At 51.5% G+C, this 25498-nt stretch overlaps 1 protein-coding gene across 4 annotated transcripts in view; it reads right to left on the reverse strand.

Moving 5' to 3' along the window:
• Positions 1-23910, reverse strand: part of RILPL1 (Rab interacting lysosomal protein like 1) — a 41908-nt gene extending 17998 nt beyond the window's left edge. For all 4 annotated transcript variants that reach the window (XM_026514731.4, XM_044389816.3, XM_044389817.3 and 1 more), the window contains exons 1-4: positions 23586-23910; positions 16411-16561; positions 1294-1412; positions 391-612 (exon numbers count right to left, since the gene is read on the reverse strand). In XM_026514731.4, coding sequence (XP_026370516.1) covers positions 391-612; positions 1294-1412; positions 16411-16561; positions 23586-23894 — 801 coding nt within the window. In that variant the 5' untranslated portion in view covers positions 23895-23910. The remainder of the gene's footprint in view (positions 1-390; positions 613-1293; positions 1413-16410; positions 16562-23585) is intronic.
• Positions 23911-25498: the final 1588 nt, after the last annotated feature.

Here is a 25498-nt window from a genome sequence, read left to right on the forward strand (position 1 = left end):
CTTTTAGTCACCTCCTTAGAAAACCTTTTTTGACTCCTCCAAACGATTGTGGTAATAATAACAATAGCTAACACTTTAAATGAACTAACTCATTTAATTCTCATAATAATCTAGAGCTAAGTACTGTTATTATTCCCGCTTTAGACTTGAGGAAGCTGAGCCACAGAAAGCCTAAATAATTTATCCAAGTTCATGGAGGTAGTAACAGGTTAGATCTGAACGGAGGCAGACCAGCTCTAGCATCCACACAGTTAGCTACACACCACGGCTCCTCCCATATTCCTTCCACTTCCCTCAAGTATAATGGGGAAAACAAGGCAGCTTTGCCCACCTCGAGCCAGCTCATAGACCTACCTTCCCATTTGCTTTAGTGGCTGGCTTTCCACTTACCTCGGGCTCCTCCTCTCCATTCTGGCTGAGTTCGCCCTGCAGCCTCTCTCGCAGCTTCCCGAGCTCTGCCCGCAGGCTGCCCATCTCCTGTTCCTTGGTTTGCAGATCTGCCTCTAGTTCTACCTTCTGTTCGATCAGGGCCTTCCCCTGGGCCTCCACCACTGTGACACGGTGCCGGAGGTCGTGGTTGATCTTCATCAGCCGGGTCTGCTGCTGCTGCAGCTGGAGAAAGAGGAGGGCCATTTATGGGGCTGCCACATACAGTAGCTCATGTTGTGCACTGCACAAGGGCAAATTCTCTACAGGCGTGCCATCATACTGGAGACATCCTGACTCATTTGAATATGAAGTTTGTTCATATTCTTACAACTGTTGATGCCAGAGATGGGCAATTTGTATATTTACTATGATAATTTCATGACAGATGGATGATAAGCGTTTTGTCAGTATATCATGATGATTTCCCAACAGATGGAAGTAACATGACTTCAGAAAGGGGTGTCTTTTTCTAATTCAGGTGGAGACACCGTATGGGCTCCTGGAGCAGCCTGGACCATGCTGGCCTGCTTGCAGAGGGGCATGAAGAGGGTGGGCTGGAGGAAGCCTCACGGTCAGAACAAAGCCTGGCTGGGCCTCGGCACCTCCCCAGGGCGTGGGAGCAGCAGGTCACTGGGCAGTGCCATGTTCCCTCCTGCTGTTACAACGCAGACTCGGCTGGGGGTCCTCCCCACAGCTGTGGCTTCAGCGTCCGAGCTGCCAGCCCTTGGGCAGGATCCCCCCACCCCACAGAGCCCACAGCATGAGCGCAAGGGAGAGAAGGGGAGCCGCTTGTGGGGAGGATGCAGTCTCCCGTCATATCTGCCGGCCAGGAGGGTGGACATGGGGTGGGGGCTCGTCACTTACAGCCTCCACATCCTCGTTCTTCAGACCGAGCTCCCTGTCCTTGGCGCGAATCTCGTCGCGCTGTCTGTCCACCACCTCCTTCAACTTCTTCATCACTTGCCGCTCGCGCTCCGACATGCCTGGGGCAGGGTGGGCGAGACCAGCAGGTGAGCCCCCCACCTCCTCTACGGAGACGCAGCTGGCCCCGGGCCTTTTCCGCGCCCCGTTCCTGGAGCCGGCACCTGCTTCCTGTCCCTGGGTCCCTGCGAGCTCATCCCCACCTCAGGGCACCGGGCCGGCACTTCCCTTCCTTCCAGGGTCCCCTGGGGCTGGCTCCCCTCAAAGTTTAGGCCACAGCGCAACTGTCCCCTCTGCACAGAGGCCCTTCCTTCCCTGCCCCCCTAAACGAACCCTCCACTGTGTCTACTACCTTCACCGCACTTTTTACAATTACCATCTCATATCACAGGTCTTATCATCTAACAAAAGATGACTCAGAGCAGAGGCTTTGAGCGCACACGCCGGCTCTCCCATTTATGGTCTGCGCGGCTTTGGACCAGCCTCTCTGTGTCTCAGTTTCCACATCTACAAAATGGGAATAACGGTACCTACTCCATACTGCTGTTGTGAGGATTAATTTAGTGAATACGCAGGAAGCATATGGAAGATGATGCTTGGCACACAGCCAAGGAGTGGTGTCTGTTACTTACTTGTTCATCGTCTGTTCCTCCTGCCCTGGCGCCCAAGTATAGTGTCGGGCCCAGGAGGCAGGGCCTTGACTGTCCTATTCACTGTGTACTGCCTTGGCTAGCACAGTGCCGGGCACACAGTAGGTGCTTGCTAAGTGATCTGGTGAGTTAATGAACTGTGCTAGTTTCATGTGGCTGCTGTAAGAAATGACCAAATCTGATAGCTTAAAACATCAGAAATATGTTTTCTCATAGTTCTGGAAGCCAGAAGTTTAAAATTAGTCCAAAGTCAAGATGTGGTCAGAGCTGTGCTCCTGCCAGAGGTTTTAGGGGAGAATGAGTCCCTTCCCTCTTCCAGCTTCTGGTGGCTGCTAGCGTTCCTTGGCTTGCGTCCTCATCACTCCAGTCCCTGCCTTCATGGTCCCATGACCTCCTTCTCTTCTGTCTGTCAGACGTCTCTGTGCCCCCTTCTTATAAGGACACTTTGATCGCACTTAGGACACGAATAATTCAGGATAACCTCCGCATCTCAAGATCTTAACCGACAGAGCCACCCAGGCGCCCCCACCTCAAGATCTTAAATGAAATCACGACTGTAAAGATTTTACCATATAAAATAACATCCACAGGTTTCAGGGATTAGGGCCTGCTCTTTTGGGGGACCATTATTTGGCCTCCTCCAGGCACTGGGGCAGACAGCTAATCTTTGCTTCCCAGGAGCAGTGGTGGTCAGGCTCAACCACAGACCAGCTTGGTCCTCCTGTGTTTGGGGGCCTGTGGCCAGATGTACCAGGCGTCTGAGAAGAGTAGCCATGTGAGTGACTCCCCAGCTATTCTCCCGATGGAACTCCCTCCTCCAAGTTCTCCATCCCATCCGAATCTTTCCCCTCTCCTGTCCTGGATATTCCCAAGCTGGAGGTCACCACCAAGAACAAGCATTTGTGTGTCTAGAACGGTGTGTGATGCTGCTGGGGCCATAAACCCAGATAAGACGTGAGTCCTGCCCTTGAAGAGTCTGAGGTTTTATGTGACAGGCACAAACGTGGATGTCCCGGACGGTGGCCATCCCGCCCCAACCGTCTGTATGCTAGGGCTTCCCACGTGGGAGACGCTCCAGCCTGATGGACGAGGGACCCAGACACGCACATTCCTAACATGCAACTCACTCCCAATAAGTCCACAAAGAACAAGCTGCTTTATATCCTTGACCCTATTTCAGTGTCGTTTCCAGCCACTGGGAATGGGTATTATTACTGCTGGTTTTTAACATCAGTCCCATCTTACAGACACAGAAAACTGAGGCCCAGAGACAGACTTGTCACTAGGGTCATGATGGTCAATAAATGAAACACCACTTTGCTCTCAGTGACTGACAGACATCAGACAGAGATGGTGTCGTTACAGACCATGATAAGTGACACGGCAGATGCAGTGGGCCCTGACAGCATCACAAGGGGACCCACGGTAGACTGTGGGAGCAGAAAGTCCTCTTGTAAGAGCCATTTATGCTGAGACCTGAAAGACCAAAGGGCAGCTGGGTGACAAGGACAAGTACTACAGGCAAGCACCAGCAGGTACAAAGGCCCTGGGGGAAGACACTGCGGGTCTGGAGAGCTGAAGGGCAACACTGGGGGGCCAAAGCTTGTGGCCAAAGCACAGTGGGCAAGGGGCAGCAGGAGCCTGAGCTGCGAACAAGCCTAGACCACCTGGGGCCTCGAAGGCCAAGAAGGAGGTTGGATTTTCACCAAAAGGGGCAGTAAGAGCCTCAACATCTTGTGGGGCCTGCACACAGCAAAAGGAGGGGCAGGCCAAGGAGACCAGGGAGGGGGAGCCAGAGAAGAAAGGTTGCCGGAGCAGGTGTGCACTATGCAAATGAGACAGGCCAGAGGGAAAGGAATTATGATGAAGACCCTGGCGGCCGAGTGACCAGGAGGCTCCGGAGAGTGACAGAAAGATGAGCTGACCGTCTAGGCTCCAACACGGCACGTAACTTCTGGCTTCCGAAGCACCTTCTTCGTGTGTGCATCTCCGTGTTTTCAACCTTCCTTCCTCTCCAACAAAGCTGTGCATACAAAGTGCGGGAGGAAATCACACGAGCCCATGAAACAGACTCCTTTCCTACAGGCGGGCCTGGGACCGAGACCACCACTCAGCTTCCTCCTTGACCTGCCGGGGCATCCTAAGCGATGTGGCTGAGAGATGCAGAGACGCCAGGCCGGGCTGGGGTGGGGAGGGGAGGCAGGGATGGAAAGAAGGGGCAGGAATCCCGACCAGAACGGCCAGGACGAACGGAAAGTCCTGAGTGCTCAGTGCCAGGAAGAGGGTGGGGGTGCAGGAACGCATGTGCATCGCTGCTCGGAGCTGCTCTGGAACACGGGCGTTACCTACCAAAGCCGACACACGTACTCTACGCACCAGCAGCCACACCCCGGGTATATCCCAGACAGCTGGAGATGGCTCCATGAACGGCAGCACAGCCAGACGCGATGAGACTAAGTAGAAGACTGAGACACACCGGTAAGTGAAGAAGGAAAGTGACAATCTGTACGGCACGAGACGTGTACAAAAACGCTCACTAGCACGCAGTGGAATATGACAGAGTGGAGAAGAACAATCCAGGAGCTCCGCTTGGAGCTCACAAAGTTGGTGACTTCTCCAGCTCTCCTCCTCCTTGGTGCGGCGTCAGCCGAGGGGCACCAGGGCTCCCTGTACCTCTGGTGGGGTATTGCAAGGCCACCTGGGGGTCCTGGGGACTGGGCGCGTACCCCGGCTAACATCCCTCAGCCACTGCTGCAAGGCAGGGCCTGGGCTCTGTCGGTGGGACGAGAGGACACCACGAATGTCTCCCGAAAAGGCGTTCCTCAAGCACACTGCACGAGCACATGTGTGTGCACGTATGTGTGCATGCGTGCTGGGGCTGAAATCAGGTGGCGGCAGACTCTGAAAAAGCCACAAACACATTTGCTGTTTGCTCTCTGAGCACCTGTCCCGCTACAGGCTTGGGGCCAGGGCGTCAAGGGCCGAGCTCATTTAATCCTTGGTGGTGGTGGCTGGGCGGTGGACAGACTGGGCTCCTGGAGAAATTGGGCAGGAAGAACGGTGTGGGGGATGGGGGAGTGTGGATCCAGAGAAAAGAAACCTGGACCCGGAACCCAGCTACCTCACGCACCTTGGGGGTGCCCCTGGCTTTAACCCAAGGCTGGGGAACAAAGTGACCAAGAGCTTGGGGTCTGAAGCCAGATTTCCTGGACTCGTTCCCTGCTTTGCTGTTTATCTGCTGTAGACCTTGGGCCCGTTTTCTCACTTGCAAGGCGGGACCATGGGCAGCCCCCACCTGGGGCGGGGACGGGGGGCTCTTGTGAGGTGAGAGGGTTAATCTTTGTGAAGCGCTCACAACAGGCCTCGGCGTCGGCTGCCATGTTATCCACAAAATGGAAGTGCTCATTTTCCCCGTTCCAAAGGTTGCTGCTCAGATCAAGTCCAAGAGTCATCACAAAAGTGCCGGAGAAGTCAAAAGAAGGGGAGACGTTTTTAACAGACCCACAGACCTTGTTAAAAGCTAGAAGACTTCTGAGCAAAGTAGCCACCTGGCAATTCAGGATTCTTAGATCTAGATTTAAAGGTGCATTTGAATGGTACTGGCACAAAAACAGACACACAGATCAATGGAACAGAATACAGACTCCAGAAATGGACCCTCGACTCTACGGTCAACTAATCTTTGACAAAGCAGGAAAAAACATCCAGTGGAAAAAAACAGTCTCTTCAATAAATGGTGCTGGGGAAATTGGACAGCTATATAAAGAAGAATGACACTTGACCACTCTCTCACACCATACACAAAGATAAACTCCAAATGGATGAAAGACCTCGATGTGAGACAGGAATCCATCAAAATCCTAGAGGAGAACATAGGCAGTAACCTCTTCGACATCAGCCACAGCAACTTCTTTCATGACACGTCTCCAAAGGCAAGGGAAACAAAAGCAAAAATGAACTTTTGGGACTTCATCAAGATAAAAAGCTTCTGCACAGCAAAGGAAACAGTCAACAAAACAAAGAGGCAACCCATGGAATGGGAGAAGATATTTGCAAATGACACTACAGATAAAAGGCTAGTATCCAAGATCTATAAAGAACTTCTCAAACTCGACACCCAAGAAACAAATACTCAAATCAAAAAATGGGCAGAAGATATGAACAGACACTTTTTTAGTGAAGACATATGAATGGCTAACAGACACATGAAAAAATGTTCAACATCATTAGCCATTCAGGGAAATTCAAATCAAAATCACAGTGAGATACCACCTTACGCCAGTTAAAATGGCAAAAATTGACAAGGCAAGAAACAACAAATGTGGGAGAGGATGTGGAGAAAGGGGAACCCTCTTACACTGTTGGTGGGCATTCAAGTTGGTACAGCCACTTTGGAAACCAGTGTGGAGGTCCCTCAAAAAGTTAAAAATAGAGCTACCCTGGGGCACCTGGGTGGCGTAGTCCTTAAGCGTCTGCCTTCGGCTCAGGGTGTGATCCCGGCGTTATGGGATCGAGCCCCACATCAGGCTCCTCCGCTAGGAGCCTGCTTCTTCCTCTCCCACTCCCCCTGCTTGTGTTCTCTCTCTCGCTGGCTGTCTCTAACTGTTCAAAAAAAAAAAAAAAAAAAGAGCTACCCTATGACCCAGCAATTGCACTACTGGGTATTTACCCCAAAGATACAGATGTAGTGAAGAGAAGGGCCATATGCACCCCAATGTTCATAGCAGCATTGTCCACAATAGCCAAACTGTGGAAGGAGCCGAGATGCCTTTCAACAGACGAATGGATAAAGAAGATGTGGTCCATATATATATACAGTGGAATATTACTCAGCCAACAGAAAGAATGACTACCCAGCATTTGCATTGACATGGATGGGACTGGAGGAGATTATGCTAAGTGAAATAAGTCAAGCAGAGAAAGACAATTATCATATTTTTGGAACATAAGGAATAGCAGGGAGGTCAGTAGGAGAAGAAAGGGGAAAATGAAGGGGGGGTGGTAAACAGAGGGGGAAATGAACCACAAGAGACTATGGACTCCAGGAAACAAACTGAGGGTTTTAGAGGGGAGGAGAGTAGGGGGATGGGCTAGCCCAGTGATGGGTAGTAAGGAGGGCACGTATTGCATGGAGCACTGGGTGTTACACGCAAACAATGAATCATGGAACACTACATCAAAAACTAATGATGTACTGTACGGTGACTAACATATCATAATAAAAAAAAAAAGGTGCATTTGGGCAAGTGCAGGAAGAAACGAGTCCAAGGTTGGTCACAGAAGCAAAGAAATGGTTAAACAGACCAGGACCTTCCTTCCACCCCATGGGACACCACGGATAGCCGGCCAAAAGGCTGAGCTACAACTGTTAAGTCAAAAAGGCAAAAGTCAAAGTCACAGCAGCACTATACGCAACGGCCCAAAGGTAGAAACAGCCTGAATGTTCATTAATGGCTGAACGGATACACCAATTGTGGTCTCTCTACAGGACGGAATATTAACCACCCATACAGAGGAATGCAGGACTGACACCTGCTACGATGTGATTAACCTTGAAAACACAAAGCGAAGTGAGAGAAGCCAGACATAAAAGGCCACACGGTGTATGATTTCATTGACAGGACATGTCCAGAATACAGACAGAGAGCAGACTGGTGGCTGCCGGAGGCTGGGGGAACAGACAGACGGGTGGACTGGGAACGGACCACCAACAGGTGTGGGGTCTCCTTCGGGGGCAATGAAAGTGTATTGGAACCAAACAGAGGTGATGGTTGCCTAACACTGTGAGTAAATTACGTACTAAATGCTGCTGAGCTATATACTTTAATGTGAATTTCACGTCAATTTTTTTAAAAAGGCAACCCAAAGAATACATAATTTTAATTTGTTAAAAAAAAAAAGGCAAGTGACAATTCATACAGCACAATCCCTTTCATTTGAAAAACTAAATACGTGTTTCCCTGCGGTGTCTGCACTGGAGCAGCTTTGGCTCATAAAAAACCAAAACAGGCATGGAATCTACGTAGATGCATACACAGGGCTAAGTGCCGTGAGAATGAGGCAGAGGGAATTCTCATGTGTTTCTTGAACTGTGTTACAATCTTTCACAACATCAATACATACATTAGGTTTTGTTTTTTAAGACCAAACAACCACCCGCCACATACCCACACTGTCCTTGATCGCTAAAGACAAAGATGTCCCGAGAAGACAGAGCCACTGGCTCCAGACCTCGTCAGTGGCCATGTGGGAGCTGCGATGCAGGTGTCCTGACACCAGACCAACGTGCTCTTCACCCCATCAGGACCAGAAAGGTGCCTTCCGTACGGGATGAGGAAGACGAGGATAGCTAACGTTCACTGAGCACCTGCCGCGGGCAGTGACGGGACTGGGTGCTTGTGGGGGGCAGTGCCAGTGCGCAGACGCCCTCGGGTCCCTGTGTCCGCCCGCACCCCTTTTCAGCGTGCCTTTGCCATTGACCAGGCACCGGGGGCCACTAGGCTGGCAGGCTCCAAGGGCAGGAAACTGACTGTCACACTCCAGAGCTCACAGCTGTCCACGGGCTCAGCCCGAGTCCCACCCTGGCTGCATGCTTCCTCCCCCCCTTCCCTGTCCTACTTCTTCGACACCCCAGTGGTCTCCTCTGAGGGTGCTCCCTTCTTAAATCACCTGCACAGGGATCCTCACATTAGAGTCTCCTTCTAGAAGAATCTGATCTGAACTGTCCTTACCTCCTTTTATCCTCGGGTACCTTATGAACCGGGATTCCTGTTGTCCCCATTGTAGAACCAAAGCAGCGTGAGGTAGACAATACGTGGTAGACTCACACCAGGCCACACGGCTGGTTAGTGGCACTACCAGGACTCAAACTCAGGCAGTCTCGGCTGCACAGCACCCGCGCTCTTAGAAACCACTGCCATACTGCCGGCCTCCCGTGGCCCACTCCTGGCAAATGCACTGCGTAGACCAGCACCCCCCCAAACTTAGGCCCACCTGGAACCTCAGAATGGGATCTTGTGTGAAAACAGGGTCTCTGCAGTTAAGATGAGGTCACGCTGCATGAGGCTGGGCCCTCAATCCTAATACTGGTGTCCTCATAAGAGGAAGGAGAGGGAGCTTCAGAACAGACACAGAGGAGGCCACACGACAGTGTGACAGTGGCGAGGCTGGAGGGACACAGCCATAAGCCAAGGAACCCTGGCTGCCACCAGCAGCTGAACGAGGCAGGGCAGGATCCTCCCCTAGAGCCTTTGGACGGAGCACAGCCCTGCGGACACCTTGATTTTGGACTTCTGGCCTCCAGATCTGTGAGCGAGCACATTTCTGTGGCTTTAAGCCCCCCAGTTTGGGGTGCTTTGTTACAGTAGCCCGAGGAACTAATCCAGCCAGCTTATGGAGAAAGGCCCAGTGAGGGAGCACAGCTGGACTTTTACCGAGCTAAAATTCACACCAGTCACTCCTGGCTTCCACGTACGGTTCGACTGGTAGGACAAAATCAACGTCACTGCGCTCAGGGACATCTCGTACTGGACAGCTGTGAGTCTGATGTTGTATTACTGTTTTCTCGACAATCCTGGGAGTCCGGAGTTGCCGCTCCCATGTCACAGGTGAGGAACCGGAGGATGGGAACGGTCGGTCCCCTTCCCCAGGTGGAGCTGGGACTTGAACTCAGGTGCGCCTCACTCCACTGCACGTTCTCCTTACAAAGGGCTGCTCCATCCAGCAGTCTCTGAGAACACATTGCCTCGTGTTTTTCAGTTCTAGGCTTCCCTTCAGAAAGCAGCTATGGCGTCAGTCTTCCTCCTCTCCCAGTGACAGAGTTGTTTGTCCGGAGCCCGAGGATTGTTTCCAGACCCTTGAGCGTTTCCCTACGCCTCCACCTCCCCGGTCCACTGGCTTCGATCCCGGTAATTTATCTCCATGAGCGCTAACCAGTAGTCTTTCTCGCTGCCCTCCAGCGGACAAGATGGATTTCCGAAAACAAGGGACAGAGTTGTGCTTTTTAATCTGGACACTTGAAGGGAGCGGGAGACAGCAGACTGTTGAGGAGGCTCTGAGCGCAGTGCCCCGGGCCCCGTATTGGCCTGTTAATCACTGTTGCACGCGCGGTCGGCTCCCCTAAATAGGCTCTCCCGGCCCAATCACCCCACGCCTCACAACGGCGCCCCTATATCTGCAGTCAGCCCCCAGGCCTTGCCACACGGCTCACGGTGGTGCCTGGCACACAGTCGAACTTCGCGGGCTCCACCTCCCCGAAGGGACCCCTCTGCCCAATGTCTGTTCCTCTCGCAGGTGGAAGAAATGCCTTGTCCTTGCTGTGTTCCCATGGTTTCCCGTGCAAAATAAAAATAACCGTGAAAGGCATGCCTGGCATCTGCCCGGTCTCTCCACTCGGGTGGGGGTTGGTGCTGACTGGAAAGCCCAGGCCTCCCCGAGCTAACCCTTTGGGTGCCAGACCCACGCGAGATGCCAATTAAGTGTGTCTCAGATGGTGCCCATGTGGGCTGTTGCACGGTAAGCCAGCAGGGCTCTGGAGAGCTGAGGCAGAGCTCTCCTGCATGGAATGAGCTGCACGCACAGAGCCCCATGATGGGCACCGGAGCGGCCCCGGGCGTTCAGGGCCACGGCTTACGGCCCCCGGGGCCTCTGTGCTGGTACTGGGGCCGGCAAGGGAGTTCTCCGGTCACCCTCAGGGGCCTCACGGTGCCCTGCAGAAGCGTCCCACACAGAAAGATGGCTGTGGCTTCTTCGATAAGTTCAACGTAGTTCCCATACCACCCAGCAAGTCCACTCACAGGGCTACACCCCAAAGCACCGAAAACACTCGTCTGCACAAGAACTTGGAATGTTCATACCAGCACTATTCACAATGGCCAAACGCTGGAAACAAGCCAAGTGTCCATTGACAGATGAATGGATAAACAAAAAACGTGGCCTGTCCTCACAATGGGCTATCGTTCGGCCACAAAAAGGAATGAACCACTGACACCGGCTACAATGCGGACGCGCCATGAGGACACCACGCTCGGTGAGAGACGCCAGACACGGAAGACCACGTTAGTGGATTCCGAATCTCCGGAGGCGGAGAGTAGATCAGAGGTTGCTTGTGCCTGGGGGAGGGATGGAAGTGGGAGGGATTGGGCAGTGGTAGTTAAAGGGTATGGTGTCTCTTTTGAAGGTGACAAAAACGTTCTAAAATTGCGGGGATGGCTGCACAACTCTGATAATCCCCTAAAAGCCACCAAATGGTAGACTCAAAGTGGGCAAACCGACATCTCTATGAAGCTGTTATAAAACAAGTAACAGCAAATGTTTATCTAGTGCTTACTGAGGGCTAAGCACTTGACATGTATTAACTCATTTAATCCTTGTAATAATATTCACATTTTACAAATGAGGAAATCGATCTATGTAAAGGTCATTAATCTGGCCCCAAGTGCAATCTGGTGGAGCTCAGATTCGGACTCAGGAAATCTGGCCTCTGAGTTCATGGTCTTAACTCCTATGCTCTACTCCCTTCATGTTGTTGTTGTTGTTTTTTAATTAATTAATGTGTTATTTAGAGAGAGGGCACACATGAGTGGAGGGAGGGGCAGAGGGAAAGAAAGAGAATATTAAGCCGACTCCATACCCAGCGCGGAGCCTGACGCGGCCTGATCCCAGGACCCTGAGATCATGACCTGAGCTGAAATCAAGAGTTGGACACTTAACTGACTGAGCCACTGAGCCCTGCCTTACTGTTCTTAAAAGAAAGAAACAGATCTATATGGATAGGGAAATTCTGCAAGATATAAGTGAAAAAAATCAAGGTGCGCTGCGTATCCCATGTGGCATCCTGGACTCGATCCTGGAACGAAAAAGGACATTGACCTAAAATCTGGTGAAATCTAGATAAAGTCTGTGGCTTGGTTAATAGTAACATGCCAATGTGGGTTCCTTGGTTGTGACCCATGACCGTGGCAATGTGAGATGTCACTATTAGGGGATACCGCGAGGGGCATTGTGGGAACTCTACTATCTTTGCAACTTTTCTGTAAATCTAAAATTATTCCAAAATAAAAATATATCTTAAAAAAGGAAAACAAAAACAAAACACCCAACAACCAAGGTGCCGAACAGTCTAGACTATGTTACCATTTGTGAGGAGGCAAAAAAGGATATTCTCCTTCTGCATTTGTGTAAATATGTACATTTGAACGTGCACAGAAAATCTGCAGAAAGAGAGGAAGGGGTTTCCAGGGCAGCCTCTAGGCAGACTGCTTGGGAACAGGAATCAGGAGTGGAAGGGAGACCAAGTTTTTCACCATAAACACTTTTGCATTGTCTGACTAAAAAAAAAAAAATAATAATAATAACATGAATGCATTTTTTTTTTTACTTTGAAAAATTATTTCTCATTATTTTTTTTTTTTCTAGAAAGTAAAACATTGGAAAAACCGCCATCCGTGTCCTCGAGTCTTGAGGCCGGACACGGGCTGCAGCTGTAGAACTGCAGGCTCAAGGTCTCCTTGACCGGGAACGTTAACCAAGACGCCCAAGCACTTTTCTGCTACTCAGCTTTCCAGCTGTATGCCATTTTTTTGAGGGAAGAAACTCAAATTTCGCTTCTACCTGCATCTAGTTCTGGGGCCCCCGGGCAGGTGTTCCATGTGTGCAACTATCTTCATCTGCTTACGTCCACCTGCTGGAGAAGGTTCATCCCTCCAGGTCGTCTGCCTGCCTTGCGTCTGCCTGGGCTCACTGGGCCAGGAGCTGCGGGGCTGGGGCTGGCCTCTCCTCCCCTCACACGTGGACATGGCTTTACTAATCCACTGGTCGCATTCTAGATATTTACTGGGTTTGTGGATGTGTTTTTCTTTTTATTTCTGTCCACTTTTTGAATTACATTTAAAGTGTACAGTTTGGGGGGTTTTCATATGTTCACGAAGTTGTGGAACCGTCACCACTATGTTCTCATCACCCCCCAAAAGAAACCTCATACCCGTTCGCCATCGCTCCTCCTTCCTGACCTCGTTCCGGCCCCTGGCACCCACTAATCTACTCTCTGTCCGTAGATTTGCCTACTCTGGACATATTTCTCTTCACTTTTGCTTTATAAACTTTGAGGCTAAATTATTAGGCGCACAGAAATTGCAAGTCATATTTTCCTGATGAACCGAACTTTTTATCATTACAGAGTGACCCTGGCCTTAAAGTCTATTTTGTCTTAGATTCATATAAATGTTTGCACAGTACATCTTTTCTCAGCCTTTTACTTTCAACTTTTACGAGAGAGGTCTCTTAGAAACAACATGTGGTTGAATTTTTAAAATCTTTTTTGAAAGTCTTTATCTAGAACTTTTAGTCCATTTACATCTAATATAACCTCCAGCATAACTGGTTTAAATCTCCCATCCTACAATCTACTCCTTTTCTGCTTTGTTATACTTGTTCTGTTTTTTGCCTTCATTCAAGGGACTATGTACATTATGCCATTGCAATACTGCAATATAATAAGAAATACATATATTTATATACAATAACGTAATATAATTGCATGGAGCACTGGGTGTTATACGCAAATAATGAATCATGGAACACCACATCAAAAACTAAGGATATACTGTGTGGTGACTAACATAATATAATAAAAAATTATTATTAAAAAAAAAAGTACATCCCCAAATCTACATTCAAATAACCACTTTCTACCTCTTTTAAAATCTTCTTCTATATTTCCTGTTTGTGGAATAAAAATTAAGTCTTTATCTAAAAAAAAAAAAGAAAAAGAAAAATATAATTGAATATATATAATGATATATATGAATTGAATATATATAGTATATATGTTTTGGTCCTTGACCTCCGTTCTTGGCACAGAGTTCCTAAAACTCTTGTGATATCCTAATAGACGTGAGAGGAGTGTCTTTTGTTGTCATAACAAGCCCTTTTCCACCATATCTGAGTTTATGATAATGAGAGGACTCGTGGTGGTCCCCCTAGAGAGCTTCAGCTTGGGGTCTGGTTGCCAGAGGAACCAACTGCGTGATTAGTGATTAGAGGGTTAGAACGTTCAGCCCTAACCCTTCACCTCTGGGGAGGGGGGAAGGGGCTGGAGGTGGAGCTAATCACCAACGTCCAATGATTTAATCATTCGTGCCTACATAATGGAACCTCCATCAGTCTCTGGGGTTCAGAGAGCTTCCAGGTTGATGAATAACTACATCCATGTGCACAAAGGGTGCTGCACGCCAACTCCACTGGGACAGAAATTTCTGAGCTTGAAACCCTTCCAGAGACTTCACCCTATGTACCTTTCTTCATCTGGCTGTTCATCTGTATTCTTTATAATATCCTTTGTATCCTTCCTAAGCCAGTAATAGTGTTTCTCTGAGTTTTATGAGCCATTCCAGAAAGTATTGAGCTTGTTGCTGTGGGGGGAGGGGGAGCTAGAGGGGGATTGTGGGAACCTCTGACTTTATAGCCAAGTTAGACAGAAGTGAGTATCCTGGGGACCCGTGACCTGCCAACTGACACCTGAAGTCAGGACAGTCTCATCGGACTGATCCCTTAACCTGTGGAGTCTGATGTTAACTCCGGGGCGGACGGTGTCATAACTGAATTAAATTATTGGTGGCTGGAGAGTTGGGAAACTGGTTGGTGTTGGGGGAGAAAAACCCCACACAGTTGGTATCAGAGTGTTAGTAAGTAGAAAATAGTTTTCCTTAGCCGAGCTCTTCTGCCATCGTGGAAGGGAGATTCGGGCCCTAGCATGTGCCTCTAGCCTCCAGCCCGGCAGTCCAGAGAGATTCAGGCCCTAGCATGTGCCTCTAGCCTCCAGCCTGGTGGTCCAGAGCGCCGGGCAGACAGCAAGCCCTTCAGTGATAAATGCATTTACAAAGGGTCAATGAATGAGCAGTGTTCTGTCTGGAATCATTAGCACTTGGGCACTTGACTATCACAGTGGCCCATTTGGCGGTCCCAGATCAAGGGGTCCCAGAGAGATAACAAGCCTTCCTTCAGGGGACTGATGTCAGCCGACCTGAGCTCCAATCCTGACTTCGCCGCTAACTTGCTTGTGACCCTGGGCACCTCATTGTGCCTCCCTCAGCCTCATTTTTCTCATCTGTTCAATAAGGAAGCTGGACTAGATAACCAAAACCTCAGTAATAGTGGCTAACACTTGCTGTGTGTGCGTACCGGGTACTATCTAAGCCATGTGCGGAGAGTAATTCATCGAATCCTTACCACAACCCTATGAGTGACATACGGTTATTTCTCCCATTTTTACCTGGGGAGCAACTTAGGCGCACAAAGGTCAAGTGACTTGATCAAGGTCACTTAGGAGGAGGTAAGTATTGGGTTAGGATCCACTCCTGGGCAGCCTGGCTCTGCAGCCAATGCTTACAACCACTAAGACTTTTGCACCCCTTGCACAGATCACATGCCAACAAAGGAAACCCAAAGGAAAACAGAATTCCAGCACCTGGATCAAAATTTCCTCTTTTCTTGGTCCCTACAGTCCTTATCAGTGTGCTACTTTAGTCTCACAGAGGTGTAACTATGGTTCTGAACTTCAGCCCCCATGCAAGCCCATCTCTCATCCCATCCAGTGGGAGGAGGGGGCTTGTGTGGAAGCCCCAGGGAGTTTCTTCAAACAGAAGAGAGAGGTCTCAGATTCCCAGGGCAACAGGTAGCTTCTGATTGGGAAGGCGGCTGTGGGGGACAACAGAGTTGATGCAGCCCACGGGGCCCAGACCAAATCCCATGTCTGTCTTTCCTTCCCCAAAACCAGCAGAGGGCCTGGAGTGAATGTTCTAGATAACTCTTTGCAGGATGAATGACAGTTCGGGGGCTCCAGTGCCATTCTGATCTGGTTTACTATCTTGGGTTGCTCATTGTTCAATGCATGCCCCTGGCAGGAGTCCAAATCTCTTTCCAGCACACTTAGGATAAAATCCAAACCTTGGTCTCTAAGTGGTATGTGATCTGACCCCTGCTGACCCTTTTGACCTCATCTTTAACCACCTTTGGCCTCGAACATCTTCTGTTACACTGGCCTTCCTGGCTTCCTATAAAACTCATGCCCCAGGGCCTTTGAACTTGCTTCTCTCCCAAGATACGTGCATGGTTCACTCCACCACTTCATTAGGGCTCACATGTCACCTTGTCAGAGAGGCCTTCCTTGATCACTGTATCTAATGAAGCCCCCCCACCAAACCACCTCCATCATATCATATCCCCCAGTTCGGGTTCTTCCAGAGCACTGGTCACCATCTGGAACCGTGCCATCTACTTGTTTACAACCCATCGTCTAGCCCCTCCACGCTAGAACCTAAGCTTCACAAGGGCCAGGGCCTTGTCTTGTCCACTGTGTACCCCCCGTGCCGACAGTCACCGCGGGAGCAGCCTTCTCCTGACCTTCCCTTACCTTCATGCTTCTGGAACTCCTCCTCGGAGAAGCTGGAATCTTTGTGCGAGAGGTTGGTCATCAGCTGCTTGTTCTCCTCCTGCAGCTGGGCGATCTGAGAAAGGAGGTCCTGCGCCTCCCCCCGCCACACGTCCTCCACCAGCTCCAGCTCCTGTGAAGGTGATGCGCCGGAGGGAGTCACAGCCTGCCTAGGGCAGCCGCCTCACCCCCCGACCCTCGGGAGTGGCTTGGGCCTGCCTGGGCTTTGGGGGCGTTCCTGTCCCCAAGAGGGTGGGCGCACCGAGAACAGGGCCAGCACTAGTCCATGCAGCAACTCTGCAAGAAATAGGAGGTGCCCCTCATCCGGGCAAGGCCTGCATTTGTGCTTCAGGACCCGACCAGGTTAGAACGGCCTTAAGAGCCGCAACTGTACCTTGTAACTATCTAGACAGAGAGAGCGCGCGATGAGCAGCCCTGCACCATGGGGCCCCGACATGCCCAGCCTCTTTGGGGAAGTCACAGCCCTGATCGGTGGACAGACCCTGAGTCAGGACCCACTGTCCCCAAGGGAGAAAGAGGCTGCAAAGACCCTGGGGATGCCACCTGCCCCCAGTACTCTTGTATGTCTGATACTGGCATCTCTTCAAGGGGTCTTGGGCAACCAATTCACTTTACAACTCTGAGCTTCAGTTTCCCCTAGTGCGGGAGCCATAATATAAAGACTCACAGGGCTGATGCGAGGACTAAGATCAGTCTATTGAAATCATTTTGTGGACGGCTGTAATCAAAGAAACAGACAGAATACTGACGAGGATATGAAAAAGTTGGAACCCTCAGGCCTTGGTGGTGAGTGTGCACAATGGTACAGCCACCATGGGAAACCGTCTGGCAACCCCTTAAAAGGTTAAACAGTTACCACATGACCAGCAAGTCCAATCCAAGGATCTGCCCAAGAGAAACAAAAACACAGTATCCACACCAAAATCTGCATGTGAATGTTCACAGCAGCCTTATGCACAAGAGCCAACATGCAGAAACCACCCAGAGGTCCATCAGTTGATGAACAACATGGATCCGCTGTGAAAACACGATGCCCAGTGAAAGGAGTCAGGCCACACCGTGTATGACCCCACTGAAGGGACATACCCAGAACGGGTAAATCCACACACTCGGAAAGCAGACGGGCGCTTGTCTAGGGCCGGAGGGTTGGTGGGGAGTGAGGAGTGACTGCTCATTGAGCATGGGTCTTCTTTCCAAAGTAATGAAAATGTCTAAAATTGATTCAGGGGGCGCCTGGGTGGCTCAGTTGGCGAAGCATCTGCCTTCAGCTCAGGTCATGATCCCTGGGTCCCAGGATCGAGCTCCGCTGAGCAGGGAGTCTGCTTCTCCTTCTCCCCCTGCTCATGCTCTCTCTCACTCTCTCTCAAATAAATAAGTAAAATCTTAAAAAAAAAAAAAAATGATTCTGGTGGAAGTTACACAACTCTGTTGAACAGACCAAAACCCACTGAATTAGACACTTTAAATGGGTGAACTATATGGTATGCGAATTATAGTCAATAAAGCTGTTACCAGAAAAAGGGGGGGGGGAGTCTTTTGTAAAACCAGTAACTAAACATAGCACAATCGCCGTTGGGAGACACAGTGCTGGTTTAAAAAGCAAAGATATTGGAGCCTGTTGACCCAAGTTTGAATCTTGTCTCTGCCACTTACTAGCTGATCCAGAAGTTATTCAATCTCTGGGTGCCTTGGAAATGTGGAAAACAGTGTGATATCTACCTCCGAGGGCTGTCATGAGGCTTATGTCAATGTCTGGAATAGTGCCCAGCACCCAGAAAATGCTCAAGATGTGTTTGCTGGTTTCTACTCCTCCCACAGCCTGTCACAAGCCGGCCCAGGTGGCCGGATAAACACGGCCTCCGTTCATCTTTTAAATACATTCCTAAATCCCCATCTCCTTTGTCAGGAAGCCTGCTGCAGCGGGGAAATGAGAGGTAATAACTAAGTATTCGCACAGCTGGTTCAAGGTCACCAGGCGAGGTGAAGGACAGGACCAGAGAGTGGAATGATGGAGTGGGCATGTGGCCTTCCCATGGGCAGGTGTGGCCTGGAAGCAGAGGCAGGCTCTCCCACGCTCTTCCTCTCTGCTCCCACCTGGCTGAGCACAGAGGGCCCCGGGGGGCAATGGTCAAGTGTAACTGACCGCACATCCCGCTCCCTGGGAGCTGTAGGCCATGTGACCCTACATGGCAAAGGACCTTGGCAGGTGTGATTCTGTTAAAGACCCCGAGATGGGGAGAGTCACCTGGGTTATCCAGGTGGGCCCAGTGTAATCACCAGGGTCCTCATCAGTGAAAGGGGGGTCAGATGATGTGGTGACAGAAGGAGAAGTCAGAGTTAGGGATTTGAAGACGGTAGTCTGCCGGCTGTGATGGAGGAAGGGGCCAAAACCCGAGGCGTGCGGGTGGCCTCCGGAAGCTGGACAAGGCAAGGAAGTGGACTTTCCCCTAGAGCTGCCAGAAGGAATGAATTTCCCGACATCTTGGTTTTAACCCAGTGAAACCCATGTGTGATTTCTGACCTCCAGAATTCTACCCAGCATTATCCATATTGATAGGATCCATACATACCCTACTCGGCATTATCGTAACAAATTTGTGTCACTTCGAGCCAGTAAGCTGTGCTAACTTGTTACGGCACCAGTAGGAGATGAATACAGACTTTAACCCTCAGGGGTTCTTTCCCTGCCCCTAAAAGGGGGCGGGAGGTGGTGTGGTTCTTGCCTCTGAGCTGACCACAGCGAATTTAATCTAGCCTCCATACCAGCTAAAAGGCTCTTCCAGGAAGTCACCCCTGATTGATTACTTCCTTTCCCGTCTTCAAATTCCGTATGCTGGCCTACGAGGCCCAGTATAATCAGACCCCTGCAGCTCCCCAATCTTACCTCCCACTTCTCTTCCTTACTTGCTCTGTTCTAGCCACATGGGCCTTCTTTGTGTTCCTTTTTTTTTTTTTTTTTTTAAAGAATTTATTTATTTATTCGACAGAGATAGAGACAGCCAGCGAGAGAGGGAACACAAGCAGGGGGAGTGGGAGAGGAAGAAGCAGGCTCATAGCGAAGGAGCCTGATGTGGGGCTCGATCCCATAACGCCAGGATCACGCCCTAAGCCGAAGGCAGACGCTTAACCGCTGTGCCACCCAGGCGCCCCCCTTTTTTTTTTTTTTTAAAGATTTTATTTATTGATTTGAGAGAGAGAGAGAACAAGTGGGCACAAGCAGGGGGAGCGGGAGTGGGAGAGGGAGAAGCAGGCTCTTTGCTGAGCAGGGAGCCCGATGCAGGGCTCAATTCCAAGACCCTGGGATCATGACCTGAGCAGAAGGCAGATGCTTAACCGACAGAGCCACACAGGTGCCCCCTTCATTGTGGTCCTTGAACACACCAAGCCCGTTCCTACCTCAGGGCCTTTGCACTTGCAGAGGCATCTGCCTAGAATGCCCCATCCCCAGCTCTTTCTGTGGAGGGCACCCACACTTGATTCAGATCTCAGCGCAGATGTCACCTCCTCAGGGAAGCCTTCCTGACTGCCCCATCTATTAGACCCCCATCCTGGCCAGTCTCCTTCATAGCTCCCTGTTTTATTTTCTTCATGTCACTTATCATAAGCTGAAAATTAAAAAAAAAAAACCCTATCTCCTCACACTAGCATTGCACCATCTAACAGAGCAGCCACAAGCCACACGTGGCTGCTGAGCACTTGAAATGTGGCTGGGCTGAGCTGGCAGGTGCAATAAGGGTTTAAAAGGCACCAGATTTCAAAGACATAGGAAAAAAATGCAAAATATCTCTTTAATAATCTTGGGGGTAACTATGTGTAGTGAAGGACGTTAACTAAATTTACTGTGGTGATCACTTCACAATATACACAAATATCAAATCATGATGCTGTACACCTAAAACTAGTAGCATGTTACGTATCAACCAGATCTCAATAAGAAATAATTTTTTATGTTGATTACATGTGGAAATAATATTTTGCATAGATGGGGTTTGATGTATGTTATTAAAATTAACCTCGTCTGTGTCTTTTTATTAATGGGGCAAGCCACATAATTCTTCTATGGGACAGCACTGCACTAGAAAGTCAGGCCCAGGGGCGCCTGGGTGGCTCAGTCGTTAAGTGTCTGCCTTCGGCTCAGGGCGTGATTCGTTCTGGGATCGAGCCCCACATTAGGCTTCTCCGCTGGGAGCCTGCTTCTTCCTCTCCCACTCCCCCTGCTTGTGTTCCCTCTCTCGCTGGCTGTCTCTCTGTCAAATAAATAAATAAAATCTTTAAAAAAAAAAAAAAAAGAAAAAAAAAAAAGAAAGAAAGTCAGGCCCATGATGGGGCGCCTGGGGGGGTGCATGCTGCCCTGGGGGTCATTAAGCATCTGCCTTCGGCTTGGAGCGTGATCCCAGAGTCCTGGGATCGAGCCCAGCAGGGGGCCTGCTTCTTCCTCTCCCATTCCCCCTGCTTGTGTTCCCTCTCTTGCTGGCTGTCTCTCTCTCTGTCAAATGAATAAATAAAATCTTAAAAAAAAAAGAAAGAAAGAAAAAAAGTCAGTCAGTCAGGCCCATGAGGGCAAAAACCTCATCTGTTGTGGTCACCGCTGTCTCCCCAGTGTCCAGAACAGCGCCTGGTACACAGTAGGTGCTCAATAAATACGTGTTGAATGAGTAAATGAACAAAATAGACTGTTAACGTTATAGACAACTGTATCTGCACAGCCATCACTTTCTAAGCCTATTTGTATTTTTCCTGTCTTCCCTGAGATGAGGATCCAGCTTCCCTCATCTCTGCCCTGCCCATGTCACCTAGGAAGGCACCTTGCATGCCATGGCCCGTCAACGGGGTTGCAGACTGAGTAACCAGAGAGAACATGTTAAAACTGTGGTCTGAGTCTGTGTGATGAGTGGAACTGACTGAGTCTGGGGGTGTGCTTGGGGGAGGGGTTGCTGGAAGACAGGGTGCATGCTTTACTGGAGCCATGTGTGCTGAGAGAGAGAGAGAATGAGGGAAGGAGGGGGGGAGCCAGAGGAAGGAAGGAGGAATGAACAGACAAACTGATAAGACCAAGGACATGCTCAGAAGATTTTTGTGGAAATAACACCGTGAAGAGCCTTTGAGACTACAAGAAAAAAAAAATCAGATGAGTCTCTCTCGATCCTAAGAATACAGAGAAAAGGAGACCAAGGCTGGGATGGGAAAAGGGTTTTGTCCTCTGATTATGAGAGCTCATCCTCAGTGTTTACAAACAAGGCCCAGCTCTGAACCGCTGGGGTTTACTTCCTGGCTGATAGCGTTCCAGAAGTGACAAGTGCAGCTGGCTGGGAATTCCATCTGACTCCAGGCCTGCTGGCCTCCGATGGCTCCCAAGGGTGTCTCCCAGCCCAGCTGCTGCAGAACTCTAACACCAAGGGTGGGGACCCAGGTGCCAGGACTTCTGAGTGACCTGGCCTAAGCCCCTTGGCCCCAGTTAATAAGAGGCAGCCACATGAGAGGATTTCAAAGATCCCTTCCCCCAACTCTCTAAGAGAGATGGGGGGTGGGGGTCTGGGGTAGGAGAAGGGGTGCCAGAGATAGGGGTAGGGTGTCTATGAACTCCTCACTGAAAGCCCCCCAAGTCCTAAAGATAACAGTTAATGCTTGTAAGGCCCTCACAATGGGCCAGGCTCTGTCCCAAACACTTTATATAAGTTAACCAACCCTTTCCACCACAACTCCACGAGATGTGTGCTATTACCATCCCCATTTTACAGCTGAGGAAACTGAGGCACAGAGAAGCGAGGTGACTTGCCTAAGATCACACAGTGGCAGTGTTTGAAACCAGGCCATCTAGCTCCAAAGTCCCTGCTCCAGGGAACTTGACATTAATTGCAAGCCTGGGGCATTTTCAAGCTCTCAGTGTGATCTTGGAAATGTTGCCTAACACTTGGGAGCTTGAGTTTCCTTCCTGACCTCAGGGCACAGGGACCTGTGAGGACAAACACTGTCAAACCTTGCAAACACTCACAGCTCTGCCCCCAGGTTAACACACAGCCGCTTTGGGGGCTATTTTCCTTGAAAAACAATAGGTTATGGCCTGCCAGGGAGGTTCAGAGAGGCCAAGTGTATTTCCTGAGGCCACACAGCAAGCCAGAGCCCACTCAGGCACCCTGATTCCTCCAAGGAAAGGCGTTTCCTCCTATTCTCTGTCTAAAGGGTCTGACAGAATCTTCCTTGGGCTGAGGTTGGGGCAGGAAACCACACATCTCCCACTTCCTTTTCCCCAGGCACCTTGTCTAGACTCCCAGCCCAGTAGGGAGGCCCTGATTCATGTGCTCGGAGGGATTCTTGTTCATAGGGCAGAGGCTTAGCTTTAACTTGCCCCAAGCCATGTCCGTCCCCCAAATCAGGAAAGCAGCACTAGAGTTACCTCCACTGGGGCTGGGATTTTTCTCAGCACTAACTTGGGACAAATCCCCCCCCACCCCCGCCCGCCAATTTTCTTCATTGGTAAAAATGAAGATAGTTTCTGCTCGCAGAGTTCTGCGAAGATTAAAGATAAAACCAAGGAGAGGAAAGCACCTCAGGTTAATAAACTAGAAGAAACCCTGGGAAACAATTTGCAAATAGAAACCCAGAGATTGAGGGGGGGGGTCAATGAGCTCTGTGGCTGGAGGTCATATCCCCTTTGCTCTGAGGGGTTTTGGGGTGAGAAGAAGGGGCTTAATGTCACGTCTTCTTGGGTAACACTGAAGAGCAAAGGGCTTACTTCACTTCTGGAAAATAATATTATCTAAGCACTTTAGATATATGACAATTCTTATCAGGTGGGTCTTACTATCACTATTTGACATGTGAGGAAATAAAGCACAGAGAGATTGAATAACTTAACCAAGGTCACACAGCTATTAAATCGTAAAGGTGGGACTGGAACTCAGGTCTGACTCCAAAGAACTGCCCTTAATCTCTGAAGTGGTATATGCCAGGTGGCGCTGCCTGGACAAAAAAGGGCCGGGGGCCTCCCTCCCTCCCTCTTTCATCCATTCGGGTCCCTTCTCATCTAGTCCCTGCATACACAGAGTGTGCACCTCCAGTTGCCGGATGCTGAAGGGCCCTTAGGTTCCAGCGGCCCCATTCCCCGGATGGGCAGACTGGGGCCGCTCGCTGCCCACCTTCTGGTGCTTGCGCTCCTTCTCGATGCGGTCCATCCTCTCCAGGCGCAGCCGGTCCAGCTCCAGGCGCAGCTCGTCCAGCTCAGGAGCGACGTGGTGGCGGCTGACCAGCACCTCCAGGATCTCCAGGACACGCACGACCTTGGGCATGAGGCGCGCGATGGCCTCGCAGCCGTGCTGGTCGATGACCCGCTCGAACTCGTGGCCCACGAGCGACGCGATGTCGTACACGTCCATGACGGTCAGCTCCGCCACGTTCTTCTCCAGCGCCGACTCGGCCGCCAGAGACGACCCCCTGTCCTCCTCCATGGCCCCCCGCCCGGCCTCTCCCCCACCCCGCAAACTAGTGCAACTCCCAAACTTGCCGCTGTCGAGGGCAGCGCCGGGCCGGGCCCACCTCGCGCCGCCGCCGGCGGTCCGCGCTCAGCTGGCCCTCGGGCGAGGGCGCACCGGGCGACCGGCCGGCGTCCGCATGGGCGAGGGCGGCGGACCGCGAGCCGGAGGGCGGCGCGCGGGGGGCGAGTCTCGGCGCGCGGCTCGGCCCGGAGCCTGCTCCCCGGCGGGAGGAGGAGGAGGAGGCGGCGGCGGCGGCGAGGAAGGCGCGCGTGCGCAGGCCCGCGGCGCCTCCCAAGTTGGGAATCCGAGTTGGGCGCAATGGAGGCGCGGGGTCTAGCTGGAGAGGGGGCCCGTCGCCCTCGGAAACAGTTCTCGCCCGAGGGTCGCCCCCGCGGCCGGGGCCGGGGAAGGAAGGGCGTCCGCGGCTCCTCCGGGAAACTTTGGTGGCGGCGGCGAGACCGGGTGACCGGCTCCCCCCGCGGGGATGCCGCGCGCCCCGCCCCGATCCCGGCCTGGCGAGGGGCGCGCCCGGCTTCCGCCGCCCGAGGGCGCCCGGGTCCCCGCGGGCCCCGCACCGCGACCCGCCGACTAGGCAGCACCCCCTGCCCCGACCCCCTCTCCACCCGCCGGACCTTCCTCTTCGCCGCCCCCCGCGCGTCGGGCGCGCCGCCCCCTCCTCCGACCCGGTCCTGGCTCCTCCTCTCCCACTCCCGCCGGGGAGGGGTCGAGGCTAGCCGGGAGGAGAGGGGGCGGGGGACGCTGGTCTCTGGACGCTTCGCTGAGCCGAGGGCAGCCTCTGCTTTGGAGAGGAATGGAGGGGTCGAGAGGTGGACTCGGGGATGGGGACCATGCTGGGGAGAGAGCGAGGACAACCTCCGCCCCTCCTCCCCCCCAGCCCGCAGACCCAGTCGCAGGCGGACCTGGTGGCGCCGGGCCCTGCGCTCCAGTACAGGCGTCCGAGAGGGGCACAAGGAAGGGTGGAGGGGTCCCCTGCCCCCGAAGCCGCCGGGCTGCCCCGCCCTCAGAGCCACGTCCATTAGCAGTTCCTTGTGACATAAACACGGCTTCACAGAGGAGGGGAGGCCGGGCTTTGGATCCCGGCACCGCGAGTTTTCTTGTCCAAGCCCCCTGTCTTTTTGACCTGGTTAAATGCCCTAGTCCATCAGACACCCCGCCCGCAGGAGAGTCTTTCCCGAACCCACCAAGTCCTCCCACCCTTCCCATCCGCCACGCAGGGCTTAGGGACCCTCCTCTGCATTCCCGCAGCCCGCTGCCTTCTCCCATAGAACTGCTCCTCACACGCTGAGTTTTAACCGTGTGATCACAGACACCTCCCCCATGAGCCTCGGAGCTCCTTGAAGGCATAAAAAAAAAACACAAAAAAACTTTAACGCCCTTACAGCCGTAAAGCCCCCACCAACCTGGCACTTATTGATTAAAAGAAAAAAAAATTAAGTTGAAAATGTATTGGACATCTATTTTATATTTAATTCTAAGTGCTTTACAAATAAATACTGCATTTAATCTGTACTCCATCGGTTCTCAGAGCGGGGCCCCCACTGGGGGTACCCAAAGGG

This window comes from Ursus arctos, unplaced genomic scaffold (assembly GCF_023065955.2).
Source record: "Ursus arctos isolate Adak ecotype North America unplaced genomic scaffold, UrsArc2.0 scaffold_34, whole genome shotgun sequence".
Lineage (NCBI taxonomy): Eukaryota > Metazoa > Chordata > Mammalia > Carnivora > Ursidae > Ursus > Ursus arctos.